Genomic DNA, 22,305 nt, shown 5'->3' on the forward strand with positions numbered 1-22,305 from the left:
TACTTGCAGTTGTGCCACTCATTGTCAAATCCCTGACCTACGAGGAAAAGCGTGGAGCGTGCAGCGTCGGTTCCAACGTGCGTGACGCCGCCTGCTACGTGTGCTGGTCCTTCGCCAGGGCTTATGAACCCAAAGAGCTCGAGCCTTTTGTGACTCCGATTGCCTGGTAACTTTCCTCTTCCTTCCTTTTGCCATAAAAACCTTCACATGCATAGATCTCTGCAAAAACATACCAAGAACTACATTCATATTTGTCAAAGTCACTTTATTTAGGGACATAAGAGTGAATCTTGGGTTGCTAAATGGCCCAAATGATTAATAATATGCCTGTAATACTCCACTCTTCCCCGCAGGTAAATCCAGGAGCTGTTTTCTGATATGCTCATATTTAAATTTGCTCTTGCTGCTGTTTGTTGATAATGCAAACACAACATTTCCTCCCTGTGTTTGTATTGTACATTTTGTGATATTCAAAATGTACCTTAAAGGGAGATTTGTCAAATATTTAATACTCTTATCAACATGGGAGTGGACAAATATGCTGCTTTATGCAAATGTATGTGTATATTTATTATTGGAAATTAATTAACAACAAAAAACACGACAAATATTGTCCAGAAACCCTCACAGGTACTGCATTTAGCGTAAAAATGCTCAAATCATAACACTCTACTACTAAACACAATACTCTAAATATGTTCCTCAACGGTTTAAAAGCAAGTAACTGCTACAAAAATTAATAATCAGTAAGATGTTTATAGGTTGCAGCTCATTGTGAATTCTCATTGTAATTTGCATAGCTGCGTGGTTTGCCTCGAAGCAGTTATCTACCGCCTCAAACCAGTTTTTCTATGCCACCTCAATCTTGCATGTCCCCACATAACCGGCAGATATACTTGTGTGCTGCTTTTGTGCCTGCACATTGAAGTAGGCTGCAGTATGTCTTAATTACACAAACGTGTCATTCCAAGATTATGGTAACAAAAGGTGATAATCACATATTGTCTGAAGGTGATGTCACTTATGTGTTAAGGTTTTGTCTGTCTATGAAACTATCACTGCTGCCAGTATGTCCTGTTGATCATCTTGTGGCTCAGTGCCAGCTGTTCCTGTGTGACTCCATAACGATACAGTATATACTCCATGATTTCATACAGCACCACATATCCCAAAACAAAATACAAGCTCTGTCTTGTTGTGAGGTCAGTTGTGAACTAAGCTGAGTTTCACAACATCAGTAGTGTGGACATTTTGGGATTTTTTTTTTTGCATTATTACCACCAGGAAGTGTCTCTATCCTCCATGTGTGACGACTGCATATTTTCTTTGCCTCATAAGAAGATCTACACTGCATGAAAAGTGGGATTTTTGTCAGAAAGCGGCACTGTAAATTCACGTGGAAGTTCAGGTTAACGGACCTAAAGTGTTGTTTATATACTCATGCACCTGAAAACTCCCTATTTCTGTAGTGGTTGCAGTAGTTGCACGTCAGTATTAAAATCTGTGTATTAAGTAAGGGATAATGTACAGTGAGCCGGTCATTGTTGTGAAAGAAACCCCGACAGGGCGATGCCAACAAAGTTTATGAGCTGAAGCTCAAGCGAGCACTTCGAGTTTAGTTGGGTGGCGTTGGAAGATGTGGGCGATTTAATTTACTTACATAAAGATTAAACATGACAATTGACTTTGGTCTTTGTTATTTGATAACTGCTATTAAATAAAACAATTTGTATAGGGGTTAGTAAAATCTGATTTTTGTCAAGTAGATTTCGGACCCAAAAAACATTAACGTTGAACCCTGAATAAACAGTTTTACTTGCAGCTGTAGAGAGCAGACAGAAACTGTCTCTTTTTGTCTTTAGGCTAGAATGAAAATGGCTAAGGTCTTGTTGCAGGATCACAAGCTGGAGCCAGCCTGAACAGTAATGAGTAACATTTTAAAACTTGTACATCTCTTTGGAAACCGGCGTAGAGAAACCAGGGTGCAATATCATCCAGTGACGTGCGCTCAGTCTTTGTCAATAGTAACGGTTCGCCTCCCTCCTTGATCTCTTTTCTCTCGGTGTGCATGTATCAACCTGTGGCCTCTGACTGTGCAGACCAGCTCTGCAGTGTCAGTTTGAACCCCTACGACTACCATTATCATCAGCAGTCGTGACAACACCCTCCCTTTCCCTAGCCTACAGGACTGCCAGGTTTCGCCTGTTGCTGTAGGTTTCGGTCGCCGTTTGGCAGCAACGCTCAGACAAGCTGGTTCCTGCTCTATTCATCACAGCTTGATGACATTTACAGAAAACTCACTTTTGTGAATATGCGACTCTGTGACTTGGGGGCGCACACACACAGTTATACCTCTGCTTACACAGTTACAGGTACACTGTGTACTTATTAATTGTAGCAGCCGCACACTTAATTCAGAATATCCTTTTGGGCATTATCCAGAGTGCAATCAGGACTGTTTTTGTTTCTAAGCCCTCAGGGCTGGGACAGTTAGTAAAGCTCCAGGCCTGACTCTTGCTGTTAGGAGGCAGGGATCATGGGACAAGAGCAAACAAGGCCAACAGCAGTTAGTCTCAGGAGGCTGCCACTGTGTATCAGTAGGTTGGCCCCCCCCTTTCAACAACTGACATTCACACGCCCTCCCGATACTTGTAGAGGCAGTGTTGAGTGGAAGGAGATTCAGGATGAAAACATAATCAGACACAACTTGCAGTATTGCAGGAGAGTCATGGTTAATCATATTGCGGTTGCATTTGCATGCTGTTCAAGGAACCTGTGCAGCTTAGTCAAAGTTTCTTGGTGATGATGTACTCTAGACGTAGACATCACTTTAATCTGAGTCATTGACTCTCAGGGTGCTTTCACTAGCCAACATTTAGTCTGTTTGCAGAAGTCCAGATGTTTGCTTGACATCTGGGCCGAAGAGAACAAACAGAAAATGCTAAATAAAATCTGCAAAAATAGTGATGTTTATAAAGTCATTGAGATAAACTAGAGGAGAAGAGATCAGTGCAGAGTCAAAGTGAAAACACTTCGACAGCAATATTTCAAAGTCTGCGATTCCCTTCATAGAAATGGCAGCTCTCGAGACGAAAAAGATAAATTTGCTTCTTCGTGCACACCTCTCAGCAAATATATATTTTTTTATTTGGTCCGTTTTAATTTGTGCACTGTGAAACCGAACCAGACTAGATAGAAAATGTTGAGACACTTTAACTTTAAGGTTAGTATCTCAGTAAAGTATAGCTATATAAAGTATCTCAATTTCCCAAGCTGCAAAATATGATACCCAAGAAAAATGTACTAAAGTGTTAATTACAGAATAAGAAGAAAAAAATAAATATTGAGATAGTTAACTGTCACATTCTGTAAGTTGTCTGCCCGTTAAACTTTAATTTTTAAGCTTTCTGTGACTCTGAAAACACTCAATACCCTCTCCAATGCATTCGGTGGACAATTCTAGGTACATGTCGTTTTATTTTTTTGTGTTTCTCTCTGCAGCGCTTTGCTGATCACAGCTGTGTTCGACCGAAATGTCAACTGCCGCAGAGCTGCCTCTGTAAGTTCTCCGGTCAACATCTTACAATCACTTATCTAAAGACTTTCAGTTACATGACAGAAGTTCATTTCTATCTCTTATTTTGTCCCAGGCTGCCTTCCAGGAGAATGTCGGCAGACAGGTTTGTCACCGCAGTATTGGCTTCTTGTGTATTATGAGTAACAGAATTACTGTGATTTGATGTTTATTAACTGCCAATCATTCAGGTCTTGCTCAAACTTGCCTTTTCTAGTGAAAGCTTTTGAAGCAGAGAAATAGCCTCCCAGTACAGCTACAGGGCACCAGCAGATATTTGATTTACCAACAGTCATTTATCCGTAAATCTCTCTTATAATCTTAGGTTATTACCTGAATTTGGAACCAAATCAAGTTTTTCCCATCTCAGATTCATCTGCTCAGTGCACTGAAAACATCTCAGCTGTTTGATGCTTGTTTGTGTGTCAACAGGGGACATTTCCTCATGGTATTGACATCCTGACTGCAGCAGACTACTATGCTGTAGGGAATCTCAACAACTGCTATCTGAACATCAGGTAAGAAACGATGTATTCTACACATTGGCAGTTGTCCTTTACAGACATATTTCCTTTGTCACACAGTGCTCAAGTGAAGCTGCACTTGGGTAAATGCTTAGGACAGTACACTTGTTATAACAGCCTAAACAATAAAGTGGGTGGCAACAGGCAGTGTCCCAGCCGTCCTCAATGACAAAGGGAACCAGTCCAACTTCATGGCTGAACTTGTGGCCAAAAGATTTTCTTCCCCTCCTCCTTTCCCGCTGGCCAATGAGAAAAATACTCTCAGGTCAAAGGAATGTAGTGTGCACTTTATCAGTTTTATTTATACAGCCCAATGTCACAAATTTGCCTCACGAGGCTTTACAATCTGTACAACATCCTCTGTACTTTGATCCTCACATCAGATAAGGAAACCCCAAAGGATCTTTGAATGGGTAAACAATGAAAGAAACCTCAGGAAGCACAACAGAGGACAGATCTCTCTCCCAGGATGGGCAGAAGTGCAATAGATGTCATGTGTACGGAATAAACAACATAATAAAATTCAATCAAGTCAATCCATATGACAGAAATGATACACATAATGTGAAACATATGTGAAGAGATGGATCCAGGAGATGCCGAGAGAGAGGCATGCAGCAGTGCTTGTGGGACATAAACAACAGAGAGTTATTAAGAGGCAGTGGCTTAAAATTTATATTATTCGGAATAACTAACTAACTAATTGCAAGTTGGGGCAAAAAGATGGGTTTAGAGCATCGTAGGCATTATGCTTATGGTGCTATAAATGTGTAGTTTACCGCTTGTGAAGCATATGTGTTCCAATTAAATGTATGAACTTCTGCTGCCACCCTATGTACATACACATCTGGCATGTAAGGAATGAAATGCGTGCATCAAAAACAAAACAGAAAAGCTCCAACACCCTTTCAGGAATTGTCACCTTTGGCAGACAGGTGTCACAACCAGCAGAGAGATTCAAGCAGTACAAATGGAGAAAGATGCTAGCCTCAGGGTATGACTGACAATGGAACTGCACATAACAAGGAAAACAAAATACAGATGTAGGAAATGATGAGAGGTGGCTGAAATGCATTTCCTCCTCTTCTTTTGAATGGTTACAGAGACATGTCTGAACATAGTATTCCTTTTCTGTTGATATTGGCAGCTACAGTATGTATGCAGCTAAAACATTTTGTTTTTGTTCCCAAAGTGTCTATATAGCTAGTTTCCCAGAGTACACCAAGGCCATGATAGATCATTTGATAGCCATGAAGATCAACCACTGGGATGGGTAAGTACTTGTATTTATGTGCTTTGTAATTGCATGTGTAATTGTACATGTAATATCATGTGTTTTCTTTTCTGTTGTTGTTTTCTAACTGAATTGTATAGTGTACATAGACTATCTGGGTAATGTGCACTTTAAATAAACTGTTGATGTATCTCCCTGTCTTCATAAATGTCATCATATATGAGGGTATACTTGGTTTGACCACTATACTGTATTCGTTGTATGTGTTTTTGCAGTGTCATCCGAGAGCTCTCCACTAAAGCGCTCCACAACCTGACGCCTCAAGCACCTGATTATATGGCAACAATAGGTAAACAATGTCACCTTACCTGTTCCACGGGCAATCAAGAAAGCACATCGCTCATGAGAAATGCCTTTTGGAAATTGACTGAAACCTATACTTATTGGTCATGAGTAGATATACCATGCTCTCTTTTTTTTTTTTACCTTTGTTGTTTCCAGTTTTGCCACAGCTGTTGCCCAAGGCGGTGGGGATTGACCTCCACAGTAGGCATGGAGCCATCCTGTCATGTGCAGAGATCACACATGCTCTGTACAAACTGGGCCTTCAGACCAACAGGTAGACTTTCAGTGTCCAGCCAGTGACAACGTTTACATGCACACCAATATTCCACTATTATTTTTAATATAACAATATTCCAAATTAGATACGGCATATTTTGTTTGGCTATTCTGAATTAGGCCTCAATCCGAATGGAGCATTTTCTGATTAAGAAATGTGGGATATGTCGATATTATTCAGGTTTAAGGAGCATTTCTTTGGACATGTATACAGCACATTTGGAATATGCGTCTCAATTGGGGTTTTTATGGCAGTTTGCAACACATGGCCTCTTGCCTGTTTACGTCCAGCTCTGTGCGTTGTACACAAAACAACTAGCTGACAGTTTGCAGAGATGCATGTTCGAAAAAATTGCAATTCTGTTCTCTCATGTATTGTCTCTCTGTTTTTGTCTACAGGACTGTGGTGGACATGATTTCTTCAGAATGTGTTGATGCATTAAAAAACATTCACCAGAAGGTAGGTGACCAAAAAAATGTAGTTTCAAGTTGAATAAACTGTGGTTAAAATGTCCTCTGTTGCTGATGTTCATTTGTTAACTTACTTTCAGATAAATGACAGAAAACAGTACAGGTAGGCTGAAATTATATATTTTTCATCAGCAGCGTGGTAAAAAATCTAAATTCTGTTTTTGCTTCATATCACAATTATGCTTTTGTTTGTAGGGGTTTTGGTGGAGAGCTAATGAGGCCAGCAAGTAAGTCTAACAGCAAATAAGAAGATGCAATAGCAATATATTGGTTTCAATGAACATATGATGACTGTTTTCTCATAATACAGTAGATGTAATCAGTTGTATCTTCTTCTTTTACAGTGTGCTGCCTTATTGAAAAGCTGTCCCTTTCCAAAATGCCATTTAAAGACGACCCTGTAATCAGTAAGTTAATTCTTGCTATTAAATGTTTGTGTTTCATTCAACGTCTCGCCTCAAAGTCTCTTCATGTTGTGACTCTGTGTTTCAGCTGGCTGGCAGGGGCTTCTTGACGACACCATAAAGACTCTTCATCTTGTTTCTAGTGGTGTGAAGGATGGCATAATGGTGAGCCTTTCTTTATAAAGTGGAAGTAACATCATGGATCAAAGAGAATGCAAATTGTCCCTTTTTTACCTGCCAATTAAATACAAGTTAAATGATACACCTCAAAGAAATGCAGATCTTTGGCAGTAGTTTAACACATTGGCTGCTCTTGCAAAATTCAAATTAGCACATAAGACGATACCAGAGACAGTTCAGAAAGGAGACGGCGCACTGAGACTCCGTTTCCTGTATCTGTGTCACATGGGTTTTGCCACTGCCCTGCCTCTTTAGGAGACTAGCTGGTCCTGAGTCTATTAACTCCAATGGGAGAAGTAAACACTAACACAGATTATGACCGATTCTTTCACCCCATTGTCACCAAAGTAAATATTGGACCCATTTTTCAGAAGTCACATATCTTCAGAACATCCTGACACTAAAATGCCATTTTTCAGACGGACAAATCAGGAGAAAAGGAACTTTGTTCGAGACATTTCTCTGTCACTCTCGCAAGATCTGGCAACTAACGTTCACTAACGCCCTAGCTAACTACTTTTTTGTAATGCTAAATATGGCTGTTAGCTGTGTAAATATCTAATGTTAGCAAAAGAAACTATAAATAAATTATGCAAATATAATCCAATCTGTTTTCATCCATCCACATGACGTCCACAAAACTTCCAAATGAGATGGGGGATGGGAAAGACTATTTGTTTTTTTACCACTCATCAATCTTCATCCTGCTTCCTCTGTAGGTTGCCATGGTATCGGCCTTGTCCGCCCTGTGTGAGGAGTACTACCAGGCCGAGCCGGGCCAGGCAGACTCTCAAATGCAGGGTGAGTTGAACATTATTTCCTGTTTCTACTAGTTATACTGTGCGTCTGAATTTAAAGGTAATCTGTGCATGGCGTATGTGTTTGTGTGTTTGTGTGTTTGTGTAGATGTCCTGGTATCTCAGTACCTTGTAGGGCTGAAGAGTCCGCAGATGCTCACTCGTTCTGGATCTGCCCTCGCCCTCGGCTGTCTGCCAAGATTTATGATCCACGGCAAAGTGAAGCAGGTGTGTTTTGGAGGATGTGTACAGTTTCTAGCCATTTAAATATCACTGCCTCAGTATTTAGATAACAGTGTGATGTGTGTGTTGTGTGTTTTTCTTTGTTAGATCCTTGAAGGCCTCCAGCAGATGTGCACTGTCAGCCAGAGGGACGGGAGTTTTACAGAGGCGAGGAGAGATGCAATCAGAGCAATTGCGCAGTGAGTATCTAAACACTTTTATTGTATTTTTTTCTATATTCTTATTAGGGCTGTGCAATATGGCCAAAATCTTCTATCCCGATATAGGTAATTTCATATCTCGATAACAATATATATCACGATATAGCATGTTTTCTGATAATTCAATACATAAATCTAAGTCTATGAAATAACCTCATGGTAAATCCTATTTTTGTATACTCAAGTGTGAATTAAATACTTGACAAATGAAAAGTATTTTCTCATTTAACTCAGAACTTTAGTGCAAAATGAACATAACAGATTCAAGTGAAATTATAAAGAGAAAGTATAGCTGCTGTGCAAGTGAGGGTTGGGGCCGGGCATTTTTAGGAGGAAGAAGAAGAATAAGGAGGAGGAGGCCTCGATCAGGTCTTGAACTCACAACCGCAGACACCAAGGGCAAGTCACTATGTTGGTGAGCTTACTGCCCTGAGGAAACTACCACTTCACACTATGACTTAGACAGTCACCGGGGTTGCATGTAAAGGCAGAATTTACGTTCTTCATTTAGACAACACAGAGATGTCTGTAATTACTTTTTTATAAAGATTGATTGCTCCATAAGTGACCAACTGATGTTTTAAAATGATTGATTTCCGTTGACTGCAATGGTTCACATAAGGAAGGAATTCAAAATATCCCAATAAACCAATGAATCATCTTCAAGACACTCCTCCTGGTGTTCAAAGCCTTAAACTGTAGCGGTCACACCTACCTGCAGGAGCTCCTCGCCCCTCAACCCTCACCTCGAACACTCAGGTCTGGCAACTTCAACCTCCTCACCGTGCCACGGAAAAACTTGACGAGCATGGGGGGATCGGCCTTCTCGTCTCTGGGGCCACGCCTGTGTTTTTAAACCTAATCTTAAAACTCACCTGTTCCTCTTAGCTTTCCCCTAGGGTTTTATAATTACTATGATTTTAGTTGCTTTTAACTTATGTCAGGAAATAATTTGTCTATAATTTTATTCGTGAAAATTGTCTGCAATGACATGAAAACTGTCATTTATTTTCATAAACATTGGAGCTTTATTTAGTGAGAATTTGCAGTAACAGTGTTGCCTGGCCCCTAAAAACAATTAGTTCACATTTGCATATGTACGCATTTGTTAGTCGCATTGAACTGAGTGGTAATGTAAAGTGTGATGTAAATACAAAACCGCAATCTTCATATGATATTCCCTCAAAATATTCAGATCCGATTTTCTGAGAAAGTTAAGTTAGTATGTGCTTGTTATTATCAATTTAGGTGACGAAATTGTTTATCACGATATCTGGATAAATGATTTCATAAATTATGAAATTATCATATTGAACTTCTTATTTCATTTAGTTGTTATGGTTCAGGCTTATGTTGCGAAGGCCCCTCCGTCTCTCCTCTGTTCTTTTGTCTTGCCTGTCTGTTAGCTTAGCCGCATAGTTGTGCAGGCAGTAATGCTAAAATAAACAGTTGGCTGACTCTACCTGCACGACCTGAATGACGTGTCCGTCCATTTGTTTCTCTACAACTCGTTTTGCATTTCCCCCCCTCAAAATTAAAATGATTTCCCCAGTTCATCAGGCTTCTTCATCTCCTCTATTTGAGTCTTTTTTTAATATGCATTTCTTTTTCATCCTCAATCAGAGTGTGTGTCCACGGCGGGTGTTTGCGCCCACGGCTCCCCAGACTCCGCTCTGTGCTCGGAGAATGTCGCAGAGGTGTACGGCGCTCTGCTCAACAGCATGAACGACTACACGACAGACAGCAGAGGGGACGTAGGCGCGTGGTGAGTGAACTTTCATCGTCAACACACATTATTAAACAAACGGCGCACAATTACAGACATTCTCTTTTAATTTGCCTCGGGGAATTGGGAATGCTCCCCTGCCTGAGGTCTCTGGTGTTTTTCTGTCCCTCCACCTAGGGACACGAAGACATGACACACATGCCTGTCGCACTAGTAGCCCCAGGTCATGCTTACCGCCTCGCCAGGAATGTCACCAGGCTTGTCACCAGGCTTGTCACTTGTCCTCACAACATGGGATTGGCTGCTTCTTTCACTCTGTTTAGTAACCTTTTTATTTCTTTCATTCTTTCTCTTGAATCTGTTTTTCTCCTTGATTACACATCCTTATCTCTCATGTTACTGTTTTCATTTTTGTACCACACGTTTCTTCTTCTTTTTACTCAAGCTCACACTCACACGGGGACAGATTTCTCTCCACTGTGCACCTGTTTCAGGGTGTGACTTTTGAATGAATGCCCTGATAAACATTTGACATAAACAAATTGTGCCCTGCAGCCATGAAGCTAATTTCACTATAAAACTGCTAAATCTAGTGACACTGAAATGTACTCTTCCCATGATGCCCTATGTCCTTTTACCAGCTTAGTCTTATGTGTATGAGTACATCATTTGTTTATTTTTAAAAGATTATTGTTAAAGTGACTCCGTAAGAATCAGAAATTGCTTGTTAACAGTGACACCTGTGGCCTCTGAGTCAACGACAATTATCGTCTTGTTGCTCGCAATATCGATACACAACATTACCCAGCTAAAACCACAATATCACTATATATATTTCACATGCTTGGCAGTAATGTTGGCTTACCAAACGAAGGTCCCTCCATGAATCGACACTGTAATTTTGGTCTCCTGGGCCAGAGTCGATAACATTACTCGCTCCGGAGTTAACCCCCGTCACTCCACTCCGCAGCAGGGAAACAAGACACATTTCTGCACAAACTGCAACTTCCACTGTACACTCACTTGATATTCTCAAAGCTAAACTAACTCTCTTCTGCTCCGCTGCTCGCTCGTTTTCTCACACACTCGCCGCCGCTCTCTCTCTTGCTTCACCACTCACTTCCCACGTGCACGCATGACATCACATTCTTTGGATTGGACCTGGGTTCTTCACATTAAAATCACAGTCTGCAGGCTGATAGAGGAAACCCAGAAAGTCGTGGAAGGTCTAATTTTTTAGGTTTAAGTTACAACATGTTCACACATTGTCAATAAAATATATGTTTAAAAAAGTTACATACAGTCCCTTTAAGGAGTTGCTGCTTTTAATAAGTCATTGAAATCATAATGACCCAGGTCAATGTGTGTACGGTAGATTAAAGCCCATAACCTCTTGACTCTCTCTATGATGTGTCCAGGGTGAGAGAGGCAGCGATGTCTAGTCTGATGGATGTGACTATGCTGGTGGCCAGCAGTGCGCCAGAGATCCTTCAGCCAGATCTGTGAGTAGCAAATGGAAAACTCTGATTAACACCAACTCTGTTTTTATTAACCTCCACATACATCTAGAGAAACTCCACACTGTGTTTCACGTCACCAGCAGGTGACCATATACTGTATGATGTAACGTCAGTCGGTCTCGGACTGTTTGTTCACATTGGCTTGAGTCATCTTCACTGTCACTTCAATGTCTCAAGGTGTGGCCACAATACCTCAGCTCAAGTCGATCCAACTTGCAACTGGTTATGTAATTATAATAAAAGAACAGGATCAAAAGAATTACGCAACATTAGTTTTGTGTGTTGCCCTTGGGCTTATTTATAGTGTAAGATTGATTCATTCATTTGTCTTTTTGTTTGTCGCCAGAACCCTACTGCAGCTAAAAACAAGCTTTTCTTAAATACAAGTAGGGGGGGGGCTTCAGGGGAAGTAGGTTGGGAGCCACTGCCGTATTGAAGCGACACCCTGCCCGGATTTCTGATTAAGTGGATTAAAACGATTGCTCATATTTCTTTTTATTCTGTGTGCAGGGTGAAGTGTATGATATGCTGCCTGGCCCAGCAGGCAGCAGAGAAGATTGACCGCTACAGGGCCCATGCTGGCAACGTCTTCCTGCGCATCCTCCACAGCACAGAGCCTGCAGTACCTCACATCCCCCACCGAGAGGAGCTGTTGAGCATTTTTCCAGTGTGAGTCACCCCTGCCCTCAATTTACAGCTCATCCAGCAGCATTGCAAGCTCTAACAGCTGCAGTGAACCAGATTTATATGGCGGACTGTATTTTCTTATTTACAAATCTAGATAAAATATGAAAGTTTGATTGCATGTGCGACAACTTGTGATATTTGTTCTTCATTGACTCTACTTGCTATGTCTTTCAGTGAGACCGGAACCAGTCTGAACTGGAATGCTCCATCCCAAGCTTTCCAGTATATCACCCAGCTGGTGGGACTGCCCCAGTATCAGTACCACACCCTGCTGGGCCTCACTGTGTCTGTGGGAGGGATCACCGAGTCCACGGTAGGTCTACTGGGATGGGAGGAGTAGAACATTACAAATCAGAGCAGTATGATGTACAGATGGGAGACAAATTTTAAAAACAACATACGTAGAAACGAGGGTCACTGCATGCTTTGATGAGTATGAATCATACACTTTTGTAGTCACCAGATCTCAACCCAATTGAACCCCACTGATTTGGGACCTACGTGTTAGACAGTGCTCTCCACCTCCATCATCAAAACACCAAATAAGGGAATTTATTTTGAAAAAATAGTTTTAGCTCTAAAGCTCTCCTGGCAGTGTGGTTTCCCCACGCCTTATTAAGAAACTTAATGATGGTTTTTCTTTTAATTTCTCACCCATCTGTATTTTATAAAACTTCCCTTTCACTTACAATATTAATTTATTAGAAGTGTCTATAATTGAATTCACATTTTAAGGCCATAAACAAGAAGTTCATATAATGATGCTGGAATGAGAATATAGTGTATAGAGTTTAGTTAGAAAGCGGGCATTCAATCGATTAATCTCATTTTTGTCCATAGTTAATCGCGATTAATCGCAAATTAATTGCACATTTTTTAGCTTCAAAATGTACCTTAAAGGGAGATTTATCAAGTATTTAATACTCTTATCAAGATGGGAGAGGACAAATATTATTAGGATGTTATTATTGCGTTAACTTTGACAGCCCTAGTTAGAAATATAACTGATTTTAGCATTTTATTGCCCTTTTAAGGATGCTGTTTCAACATTTGACTGCTGGTATGAAATATAGAACTCTTAGATAATATAATAGAGACACTTAAAAGTGTATTGTCGTACTTTGCTCATTAACAAGCAGGGATGTTTATACATAATGCATTTCATTGTATCACACAATAATGCCTGACTATTTGTTCTTTTTTTTGGATGTTGGTAAATCTGCTGCCTGTAGTGAGTTGGTAAAGTCAGCTCTTGGTTGTTATTATTTAGGAGCATTTTAGGCCAGCAGGGGGCGCCATGTGTCTAATGAAGTTTACTCATCCTCTGCACTGTAATCCCTGAGAGCCTGACTTTCAGTGAATTCTATATAATCACAGATATCAGGCTGTGTTACTTTGACTTATCTCCACCCCGATCCTGTTTACAATACCGTGGCCAACCACCTGAGCTTGAAGCGTTGATCCAGACTTATCCAGAACAAATTGATCTGACGGGTCCCTCGTGGTTCTTCAAGCGAGAATCTTTGCAATCCAGTGCTAAATAACAGCTTAAAGCATGTCTGATACTTTCCACTCCTGACCCTTTACACACTATCACTCAGGAGGCTCAGCAGGGGCCCCAAACTGGTGTTGATCAAAACCTCCCCTCCTCTTCCAGTTATGACCTAACCTGTTAAAACCAATCGTTCGAAAGCAGTTCTGCCCCACAAAGATTTGTGATGGTTGGGTTATTTTTAACTTTTAGTGTTAAGTTTAAAGCCTGTAATAGCAGCAGTGAAGTTGAACTCATCTGCCAATGGAGGCTGTAAACATTATTCCCTTAGAGACGATCTGGCTCTCGTCTTGCTTCTACCTCCTGCTCTTCCAGCCGTTCTTTGCCACAGATGCATCCTCAGAGACGGGAAGGACTGATATGTTTGTACAGGATTGCACGCAAGAAACTTGAGCCAATACTGCATCAATACACGAGCCAAGATTACCATTCTCACACCACAGGCACATATTCACACAATCCAGAGAGAGATGGAGCATCCACTGACTTTCCAGGAACTGCCTTGAAGGCGATGTAGAGAGATCATGAGGCCATGCTAAAGTCAAACAGCAGAAACAGTGTCCCAAGACTGAGGAACCTAATTCTGTACCAAGTATTTATGTGTTATTTATGGTAATATGAGCTATAAATGATTGAAATAACCTTCAACCATTGAAACAAACACAACAAAACACAAATTATTTTGTATCTAAGTGTAACTTTGTTTACCTGTAGCACATTGTGTTGCTATGGTTTGTTGCTATGTTGCAAGTGTCAAGGTTTGACATTTTCTTTCCTGCAGCCTGATGATATCATCATTTCTACTGTTTTTCTTTCCAAGGCCCCTCAGGTTCACACTCTTTTTTTTTTGGTATTATTTGAGGAGTACATTTTTAAAACATGGCAGTTTTATTGTACAGGAAATCATAAAATGTAAAGAAAATATCTTCACCTTACTCTACAACTAATATCCTAAAGACTGTGGAAGTATTAGAATAGATAAACAGTCGCAGCTAACACTGGGGCTGCATGATTACAATATTACACATGATAAATAAACACATATTAAAGTGTACTCAGTTCTTCCTCTCTGCTGCTGTCGGTATACTGCTAAAATACAACATGTAGAATAATACAGAAAAATACAACAATTCAAATGTAAAAAAAGTGTTATTTCTAACAAGAGTCTTTTTATTAAAAAGATTTAACATTGAACTGAACACAAAAGGCACCCATAATAAAAAAGAAGTGATAGTTAGTTAGTTAGTTCTTTTATTGACACAAAAAGAAAAAACCTTTGCATCCAAACAATATATAAAACAAAGAAAAAATATATACATTAAACCCAATAAAGAAATGTTTAAAGGTAATATGATTAACACCACAAAATAACATTTTAAAGTGCAGTTTTCTACTAATACTCTTTTTCAACTAACTCAAAAAATCCATTTTGTGATGTGTTTATCGCCCAAGTTGACATCGCAATGACGATAAAAAACAATATATTGTGCAGCTCTAGCTAACAGCCAACCTCACCAGAATGAGTGGGAACTTTACACCACCGTTTTAACCATCAGGCTGCTCCACATTAACCTCCGCTCTCCGCTGCTTCCCTTCAGGTGCTTTTTTCATCCCAGTCGTTGTTTGACTATCTGAGAGGGATCCAGGAAAACAGTGCTGCTCTGACACAGTTTGGAGATACCTTGCTGAGCATCTTCAGAGACAATCTCCGCAATGACAGGTACACACACTAACCTTATTCTTGTCCTTGCTAGATGTGTTTCTTCAGGCCCTTTCCATCTGAGACTGTGATGTGATGTGTCAGCATCGTCTTCATAAAATTAAATCTTACAACTTTCTTTTCCTTTTTACAGGGTGTCTATTCCTTTTCTTAAGATGCTCAACCAGATGCTTGCTAATAGCTGCTTCGAAATCTTCACCACACAAGAGAAGTGAGTGTTGCGACAGCCTTGTTAAAATAAAAAGTGGGTGATATGTGTGAGAGCTGAAGTTTTTCTGTCTTTCTTTTCTTAGTCATCAGTTCTGTGTGGACCTTTTGGCTATTTGCATCGAGGTCAGGAAGGCCAAAGATATTTCCAAGCTGCGCGGCTGTATATCTGTGTAAGTCTCCATCTCATTATACACATTATATACCGGACTGAGGCAGAAGACACCTTCCATGTTGACTGGTGCTCTTTGGTGTTTCCCAGCTTCTGTGGGCTGATCCAGTTCCAGGGTCAAGTGAGGAAGAAAGTTTTGACCCAGCTGCTGATGCTACTCGGTCATTCCTACCCTACGGTGAGTTCAAAAGACAGAAATACTCACCCATCCTTACTAGGTGTATGAAACCACTGACAAAGAAATGCAGCCATTCTGATTTATGGTACAAAATTCACACTCTCCAAATGCCAGTGCATGGTGATCATTGTAACTGCTTAACATCAGCATGTTAGCATTTATCATGGTGAGTATGTAGGCATGCTGAAGTTAGCATTTTTTCTCAATACAGCCTCACAAAACCACCACCATGGCTGCAGACTCTTAGTCTTCTATGTTTGCTTTGTGTAACAAAATAATAAACTGTTCCTGTCTTACAACTGTAGATCAGAAAGGACACGGCCAGCCAGATGTACGAGATGCTGCTGACCTACGACGATGTCATAGATCCAGAAGTGTTGGATGACGTCATGACCCTGCTAAGTGATACTAATTGGTTAGTGGTCACAGTCATTAAATATTCTTCTGTTGTTAAATGATTTTGGTATGTATGTGACGTGTTGTCGTGCTGGTTGTTGGTTCCAGGGAGCTTGACCTTGCCACAGTACGGACCCACACGAATCAGATTCGTGATTGGTTGGGAATCCCCAGGCCACAGGCAGTGACCAAGGTAACAAAGGATTTCTGTGGGCAGATACAAACATGTTTTTATCACCATGTTGGACTGAGTTGACCCTGACTACTCTCTTTCATCAGCGGACACCCGTCTAGGTTTCCTGATCACCTCCGGCTGTGAACACCAGCTGCAAACCATGTAGGTGGACAACACGCTGTAAGAATTAAAGAATGGATCTTCTGAAGCTGCCTTGCATCAGTCGGTCTGTCCATCTGCCAAAAAACAACACATGGAATGAATCCCAATCTGATAGCTTCACATGACAATAAATGGACAAAACCATCACATCAGTTATTTCCCCTGCTTTGTTATTATTACTACAAAATTCTTGCACTCCAGAAAGTTTTTTGACAGGTGCATGAAATCAAAAAATCCAGCACACTTGTACTCACTTTGTTAACCATGTTTTTGCACTTTGATGAAGGTCTGAACATTAATAGTAAAGTGAGTAAAAATAATGAACAGTGTGCTGTTTTTTTTTTTCTCTATTGTGTTATTACAACTTCCAAACCCAAAGCACATCTGTATAAAGCTTTCATTGTAGTTTTCTATGCATAACAGCTTTCTCACATGTCCCATTCAGGTCACAGTCTAGTGAGACTATAGAAATGGTTTCAGTAGAGTTGTTTACTTGTAACCTGTACCTGGAGCAACACAGATAGGCGAAACTGAAACTGTAGTTTGCGTAGACTCCGGGGAAATGGTTGCCATTTAGCCGTTTTGGCACAAACCGTGGAATGTCACTGGGGCCCTGCTTCCCCTTGGGTCCCACGCAGACCTACTTTTTCTGCATCGGTGGAGGTGCCAGGGACTGGAGGAGTCCCAGGCCTGATAGCGGAGCCTCCCTGGATGCCTGTGGAACAGAGCCTGTTGTGTCACCACTGGGCCAGGCTTTCTCATTAGAGTCTGATAGTGGCCACATTGTCTCAGCCAGCTTCCCTTTCTCACTCTGACAAAGACACAAATGTTGCATTATTTTGTAATTAGATGGTTTCTGGTTGTTTATCCTGCATTGCAGAAACTCCCCAGGCCAGTAATCACTATATTGCTTTGCATTTTTTCTGTAATATGATTAATTTAACTAGGCTTATCCTTTCCCATAGAAACTGACGTGTCTCATAAAACTGGGTAGAAAAATGGTTTGTTATTTTTATCCCATGTGTTTGGCTTTCTGTATTTCAGCAGCTCTCGTAATTGTGCTGCCAAATCATTTGTAATATCTGGCGATTATTGCCTGGTTATTCTTTAAAGGTTCTCTTTATGACATTCAGAGCATTAACATAGCAGCAAACACTGTTTATGTAAAGATATAGTGGAGTAATGTCTACCTGAGCAGAGAATGAAGTCACTCTCCCTCTGTGTGTGTTGTAATCAGAGCTTCTCTGTGCTTTGTCTGCATGTTAGTGCATGTGAGTCCCTGTTTGTGTCCCCCATTGGCTATCTCAGAGCCACCGCTCTGCACTGCGCTCATACGGTGGTTACAGCTGATGCGGCGTCATCACAGAAGAGTAGCACCCACCCTTCAGTTCCCCCTCAGGTAAACACTGTTAGCTCTGTCAGCACCGTTGTTTTCACTGTTCGTTAGCTGCTAGCCACCGGCTCAACCATCGCCATGTTGAGAGCCATGTGGCTATCAATCCCTCAATCATAGTTATGCTCTGAATTGCCGTATAGAGCTCCTTTTAACAGTCGATAATCATGAACTTAATGCCTTTTATTCCAAACACTGTTAAAATGGGTCTTCACTAACTTGTGGTTTTACTTCACTTCACACTGGATTTGTATCCGTATGGAAACTCTGCACCATTCTCATTTATTTCTGTGGTGATAAATACAATTAAATGGTGATTAAATCTAAACCTGAATGTTGTAATTGCACTAACATACTCAGAAAATGTGACACTAACTTTGAGGTGATATAAAATTAAAGCCATGTTTTCGCTGTTACCATTACTCTTATATAAATGAACACTGCCCCGCTTCTGCGAAACATAAATGTGGTATAAAGAAGATGGTGTGCAGATAAATAACTTCAGCCACTACAACGATCAATTGTGGCCAAGACAAATGGATATATCAATGGTCACATTGTTATTTGCCTTATCGCTATCTTGCCCAATAACCGCTGCATTAGTGCCTCAGACAAGTGGCTTTGCCATCCTCTTACCATGCTCATTAACAAGGCCACATTCACTCTTACCCTCCATGGGTGTTGTTGAATTTGTCGGGCTAGTCCAATATTGCTGCAGCCCATAATTCGACTTTAATTAATTCCCAGCCAGATGGAAATTCCTGTAGATTCTAATGAAAGAAATGGTGTGTTTCTCTCAAGGCGGATTGATGGTAAAGCGAGCAGCTTTGCTACAGTGCTCGGGGTAGAGAGGAATGCTAATAATTCTAAAAGGCTTACAGTTCGCCGGCAGTAGCCATGGCAATTCTTCACATACAATGGTGGCCTTTTAGAGGAGTGGGGAAGGGGAGGGGGGCTGCTCCCTCGTTGACTCAGTTTGGTGTGATATTAGGAAAGACCTCTTTGCACTTTCCACTGTTCTGGTTATTATGAGATTAAGTGGTACCCATAGCAGTTTGCCCAAGTTAACGATTATGGAGCAGAGAGGGCAATCGTGTGTTGAGATCTGTCCTTATAGAACACGGTCAGGTTGTCTACAGCATTGCTAATATTTATACTGCATTAATATTTAGTTTTACACTTTTTACGTCTACATATCCAGTCTATGAAGATAATACACACACTGATAGTGTTGTTACTCATTGGCGCATTTCCCAAAAATGGAACTCATGATTTTGATTATGGTTCATCCTTGTTTTGTGTGCCGGAGGACAATGTCAGTGCTGTTTTACTGTAAATGACGTCTGGCTCGGTAAGAAGACTTGTCACTGTTATTGCTAAGAGAAAAACAGTGTGTTTCTAATTTCCCTCATGGTCCTCTGATTGGTATCAACGTCACAGCAGCATATACAATTAAAATCACTTCCCCTTTCACAATCAATGACTCAACTGTGGTGGACACGGAGGCAGATGTTACACTAATTGCCCTCCAGATAACCTTCTGTTTATTCATTCATTTTTTTCTATCTGTTGAATACATCTCTGGGTTAAAGGACGCTAGAGTACACACTGGGCAAATGACGGGAAGACTTTTCTGAATATTCACTAACAAAGATGCATTTATGTGAAGCAGCACTGCTATAGGGATGAAATCTTTAATGGCACGTTTAGTTTTATATCATGATAGCGATCAAATATGTGACAAATCGCAGTACTTAAACACACTGGTTCCAGATCTGATAATGCCATAAAGATTGCATACTTTCCTGCACAACAAGCAACTGATTAATCTGGGGGTCGTTGGTCGAAATTCAGGGTTCATGCAGTTTTAAATAATCATATTTAAGAAACACATTATTACAGGCCTGTTGCTTCCAACAACAGTTTAGAGGTTCTTCTGAATTGCACCTAATTATGGTTAAACTGAACTAGTCATGGTGTTGAGGTGAGACATGCACGCAAAAACATTGTTCTTCATGCACTGGTCAATTCTGAGATTTTGGTCTATTTTACTTCCATAACTTGTCTTCTTTCAGACTAGTGGAAAGAAAACATCCAAAATACACATTTAGGTGTTTATTTTACTGCTTTGTCTATTTGCGTCTGTAGATTTCTCCTAAATTCACCAAAAGTTAGCATTGGTGTGGCAGAGGCTGTGGTTGTGAGGTAGAGCAGGTCGTCCACTAATCGGAAGGGGTTCGATCCTCAAAGTTGAAGTGACCTTGAGCAAGACACTTAACCCCAAATTGCTCCCGAAGGCTGTGTGCCACCGGTGTGTGTGTGAATGAGTATTTAGATTAGATCCTGATGGGCAGGTTGGCAGCTTGCATGGCAGCCTCTGCCATCAGTGTCTGAATGGGTGAATGCTGACATGTAGTGTAAAGCGCTTTGGGTGCTCAGAAGATAAATACAAGTCCATTTACCGTTTACCATTAGATAATGCCTCATTTGCATATTTAAAAATAAAATTTCAGAAGATTTATTATACAAAAGACTAATTGTCTTAATGTAAGTAATCAACTGGGGAAGTTTTATGGTGATTTATATTAGATAACATTTTTTACCCTTTTCTTACAAAATGTATTGAATTTTACAATCCATATCTTTATAGGCCGTTTTCTCAAAATTAGTTCTTTTCTAAAACTCTGAGCCAGAAACCTTCACTTCATCAGCACTTACATGCACCAAACTTTGCAATTTCATTCCTATCTATATTCTGAAGGTTTTTAAACAGGGGTTTGTTCATACATCATTCATAGCCTGATTTATAGAACATTTTATTCTTAAAAACATGGTGAAAATGTATTTGTTATGGCTGTTGACTTATGGAGCGATTAAAAAGAGATATCCAAAATTCACTCTGTAAAAAACATTTGACTCTAATATGTCGACAAAATGAAACAAGAATTTTGAACGTGGCTTTATCCAATAATCAGATATGCCTCATTTGCACATTTAAACATAACATTGAGTAATCAACTGGGGGAAGTTTCATGGTGATATCTATTAGTTAAACATGTTTACCCTATAGGGTGTCTCCCCTTAAGCTACACTATTATATGTTCTATATACTGAAGCTTTTATCGTATTTTCGGAGTGGCATAGCCCTGAGATGGAGCTGTTGTCTGCTGTGAGAGTTTATTATTCCCAGGTGTTATTCCTGCTGGGACTTCCTGTGTACAGCCTCAACACCTGGTGGAGGAGCAACAACCCTCCTCCAGCTTGTTAGTCAGGTTCATTAGCAGAGCTCAGGCCTTAATTGCCCTAAATTTATGGAGTGGGGGTTCTGAGGAGCAGCTGTTACAACTAGATTGGCTTTGAGTTCAGGACTCCTAACAGCCCTCCAAATGAGGTTTAAACATATTATTATAAACTGCTTTTAAGATTGACTTGTCCTAGTTTTGAGTGATAGTTTTTATTTTCTCTTATTACACGGCTTTGTTGAATACTCCATTATGATTGGTCAATCACAGCGTTCTACGGCATGTTTTTTCTTTATAGCAGACCGTAGCTATGAGCGCAGTTCTGATGTTGGACTCTGGAGGACCGTTTTTGTGATAATGATTGATTTCTTAAGTAAGTAGCCTCGTAATAAGCGGGATAATGTACAGCTAGCTGGTCAATGTTGCCACATCACCCTGTCGAGGTTTATTTCACAGCAATGACTGGCGCGCTGCATTATCCCTTGCATATCAAGTATGCGATTTGAAAATTTGGAGCTGTAGCCTCGCTGTGTGTGTTCAGTGGAGCGTTGGACCTGTATGTAATGTTAATGTAAAAGGCAGCAGCACACACCTCATATGCTCAGACGTGTCTTTCTCCACAATCAAATGATCATTAGTCTGCAGTGTCTTAGCCACACAAATGTCAAAACTCAAGCTCTCAAAGGAAAGCTTGTGCTGAAATCGAGGTGGAAAAGAAAATCAGCACGCACTGTACAGAATGTTATGTCCGTCACGGATCTTGAACTGTAAAGAAAACATAGGGAAATAAAGTTACTAGTAGAAATGACCGAATATGATAATTATACGACTGATAGAAATAGCAGAGATACGATAATTACATGATTGATAGAAATAGAAGAAATGCTATAATTATGAATATGACAGCTGATGCGGTCTCCCTCCAGG

General features: G+C 40.4%; 1 protein-coding gene across 1 annotated transcript in view; it reads left to right on the forward strand.

The window, feature by feature from the left end:
* tbcd (tubulin folding cofactor D) overlaps positions 1-18,464 on the forward strand; it is a 30,533-nt gene extending 12,069 nt beyond the window's left edge. Inside the window, 26 exon segments of the mRNA XM_037792080.1 lie at positions 10-166; positions 3,502-3,559; positions 3,651-3,680; positions 4,007-4,092; positions 5,291-5,371; positions 5,608-5,681; positions 5,834-5,951; positions 6,353-6,413; positions 6,505-6,527; positions 6,620-6,651; positions 6,769-6,831; positions 6,917-6,993; positions 7,728-7,809; positions 7,915-8,033; positions 8,136-8,231; positions 9,874-10,013; positions 11,393-11,476; positions 12,005-12,163; positions 12,356-12,494; positions 15,332-15,453; positions 15,587-15,664; positions 15,747-15,833; positions 15,923-16,010; positions 16,316-16,425; positions 16,515-16,599; positions 16,686-18,464. Coding sequence (XP_037648008.1) covers positions 10-166; positions 3,502-3,559; positions 3,651-3,680; positions 4,007-4,092; positions 5,291-5,371; positions 5,608-5,681; positions 5,834-5,951; positions 6,353-6,413; positions 6,505-6,527; positions 6,620-6,651; positions 6,769-6,831; positions 6,917-6,993; positions 7,728-7,809; positions 7,915-8,033; positions 8,136-8,231; positions 9,874-10,013; positions 11,393-11,476; positions 12,005-12,163; positions 12,356-12,494; positions 15,332-15,453; positions 15,587-15,664; positions 15,747-15,833; positions 15,923-16,010; positions 16,316-16,425; positions 16,515-16,599; positions 16,686-16,700 — 2,264 coding nt within the window. The 3' untranslated portion in view covers positions 16,701-18,464.
* Positions 18,465-22,305: the final 3,841 nt, after the last annotated feature.

Source organism: Sebastes umbrosus, chromosome 14, assembly GCF_015220745.1.
Source record: "Sebastes umbrosus isolate fSebUmb1 chromosome 14, fSebUmb1.pri, whole genome shotgun sequence".
NCBI lineage: Eukaryota > Metazoa > Chordata > Actinopteri > Perciformes > Sebastidae > Sebastes > Sebastes umbrosus.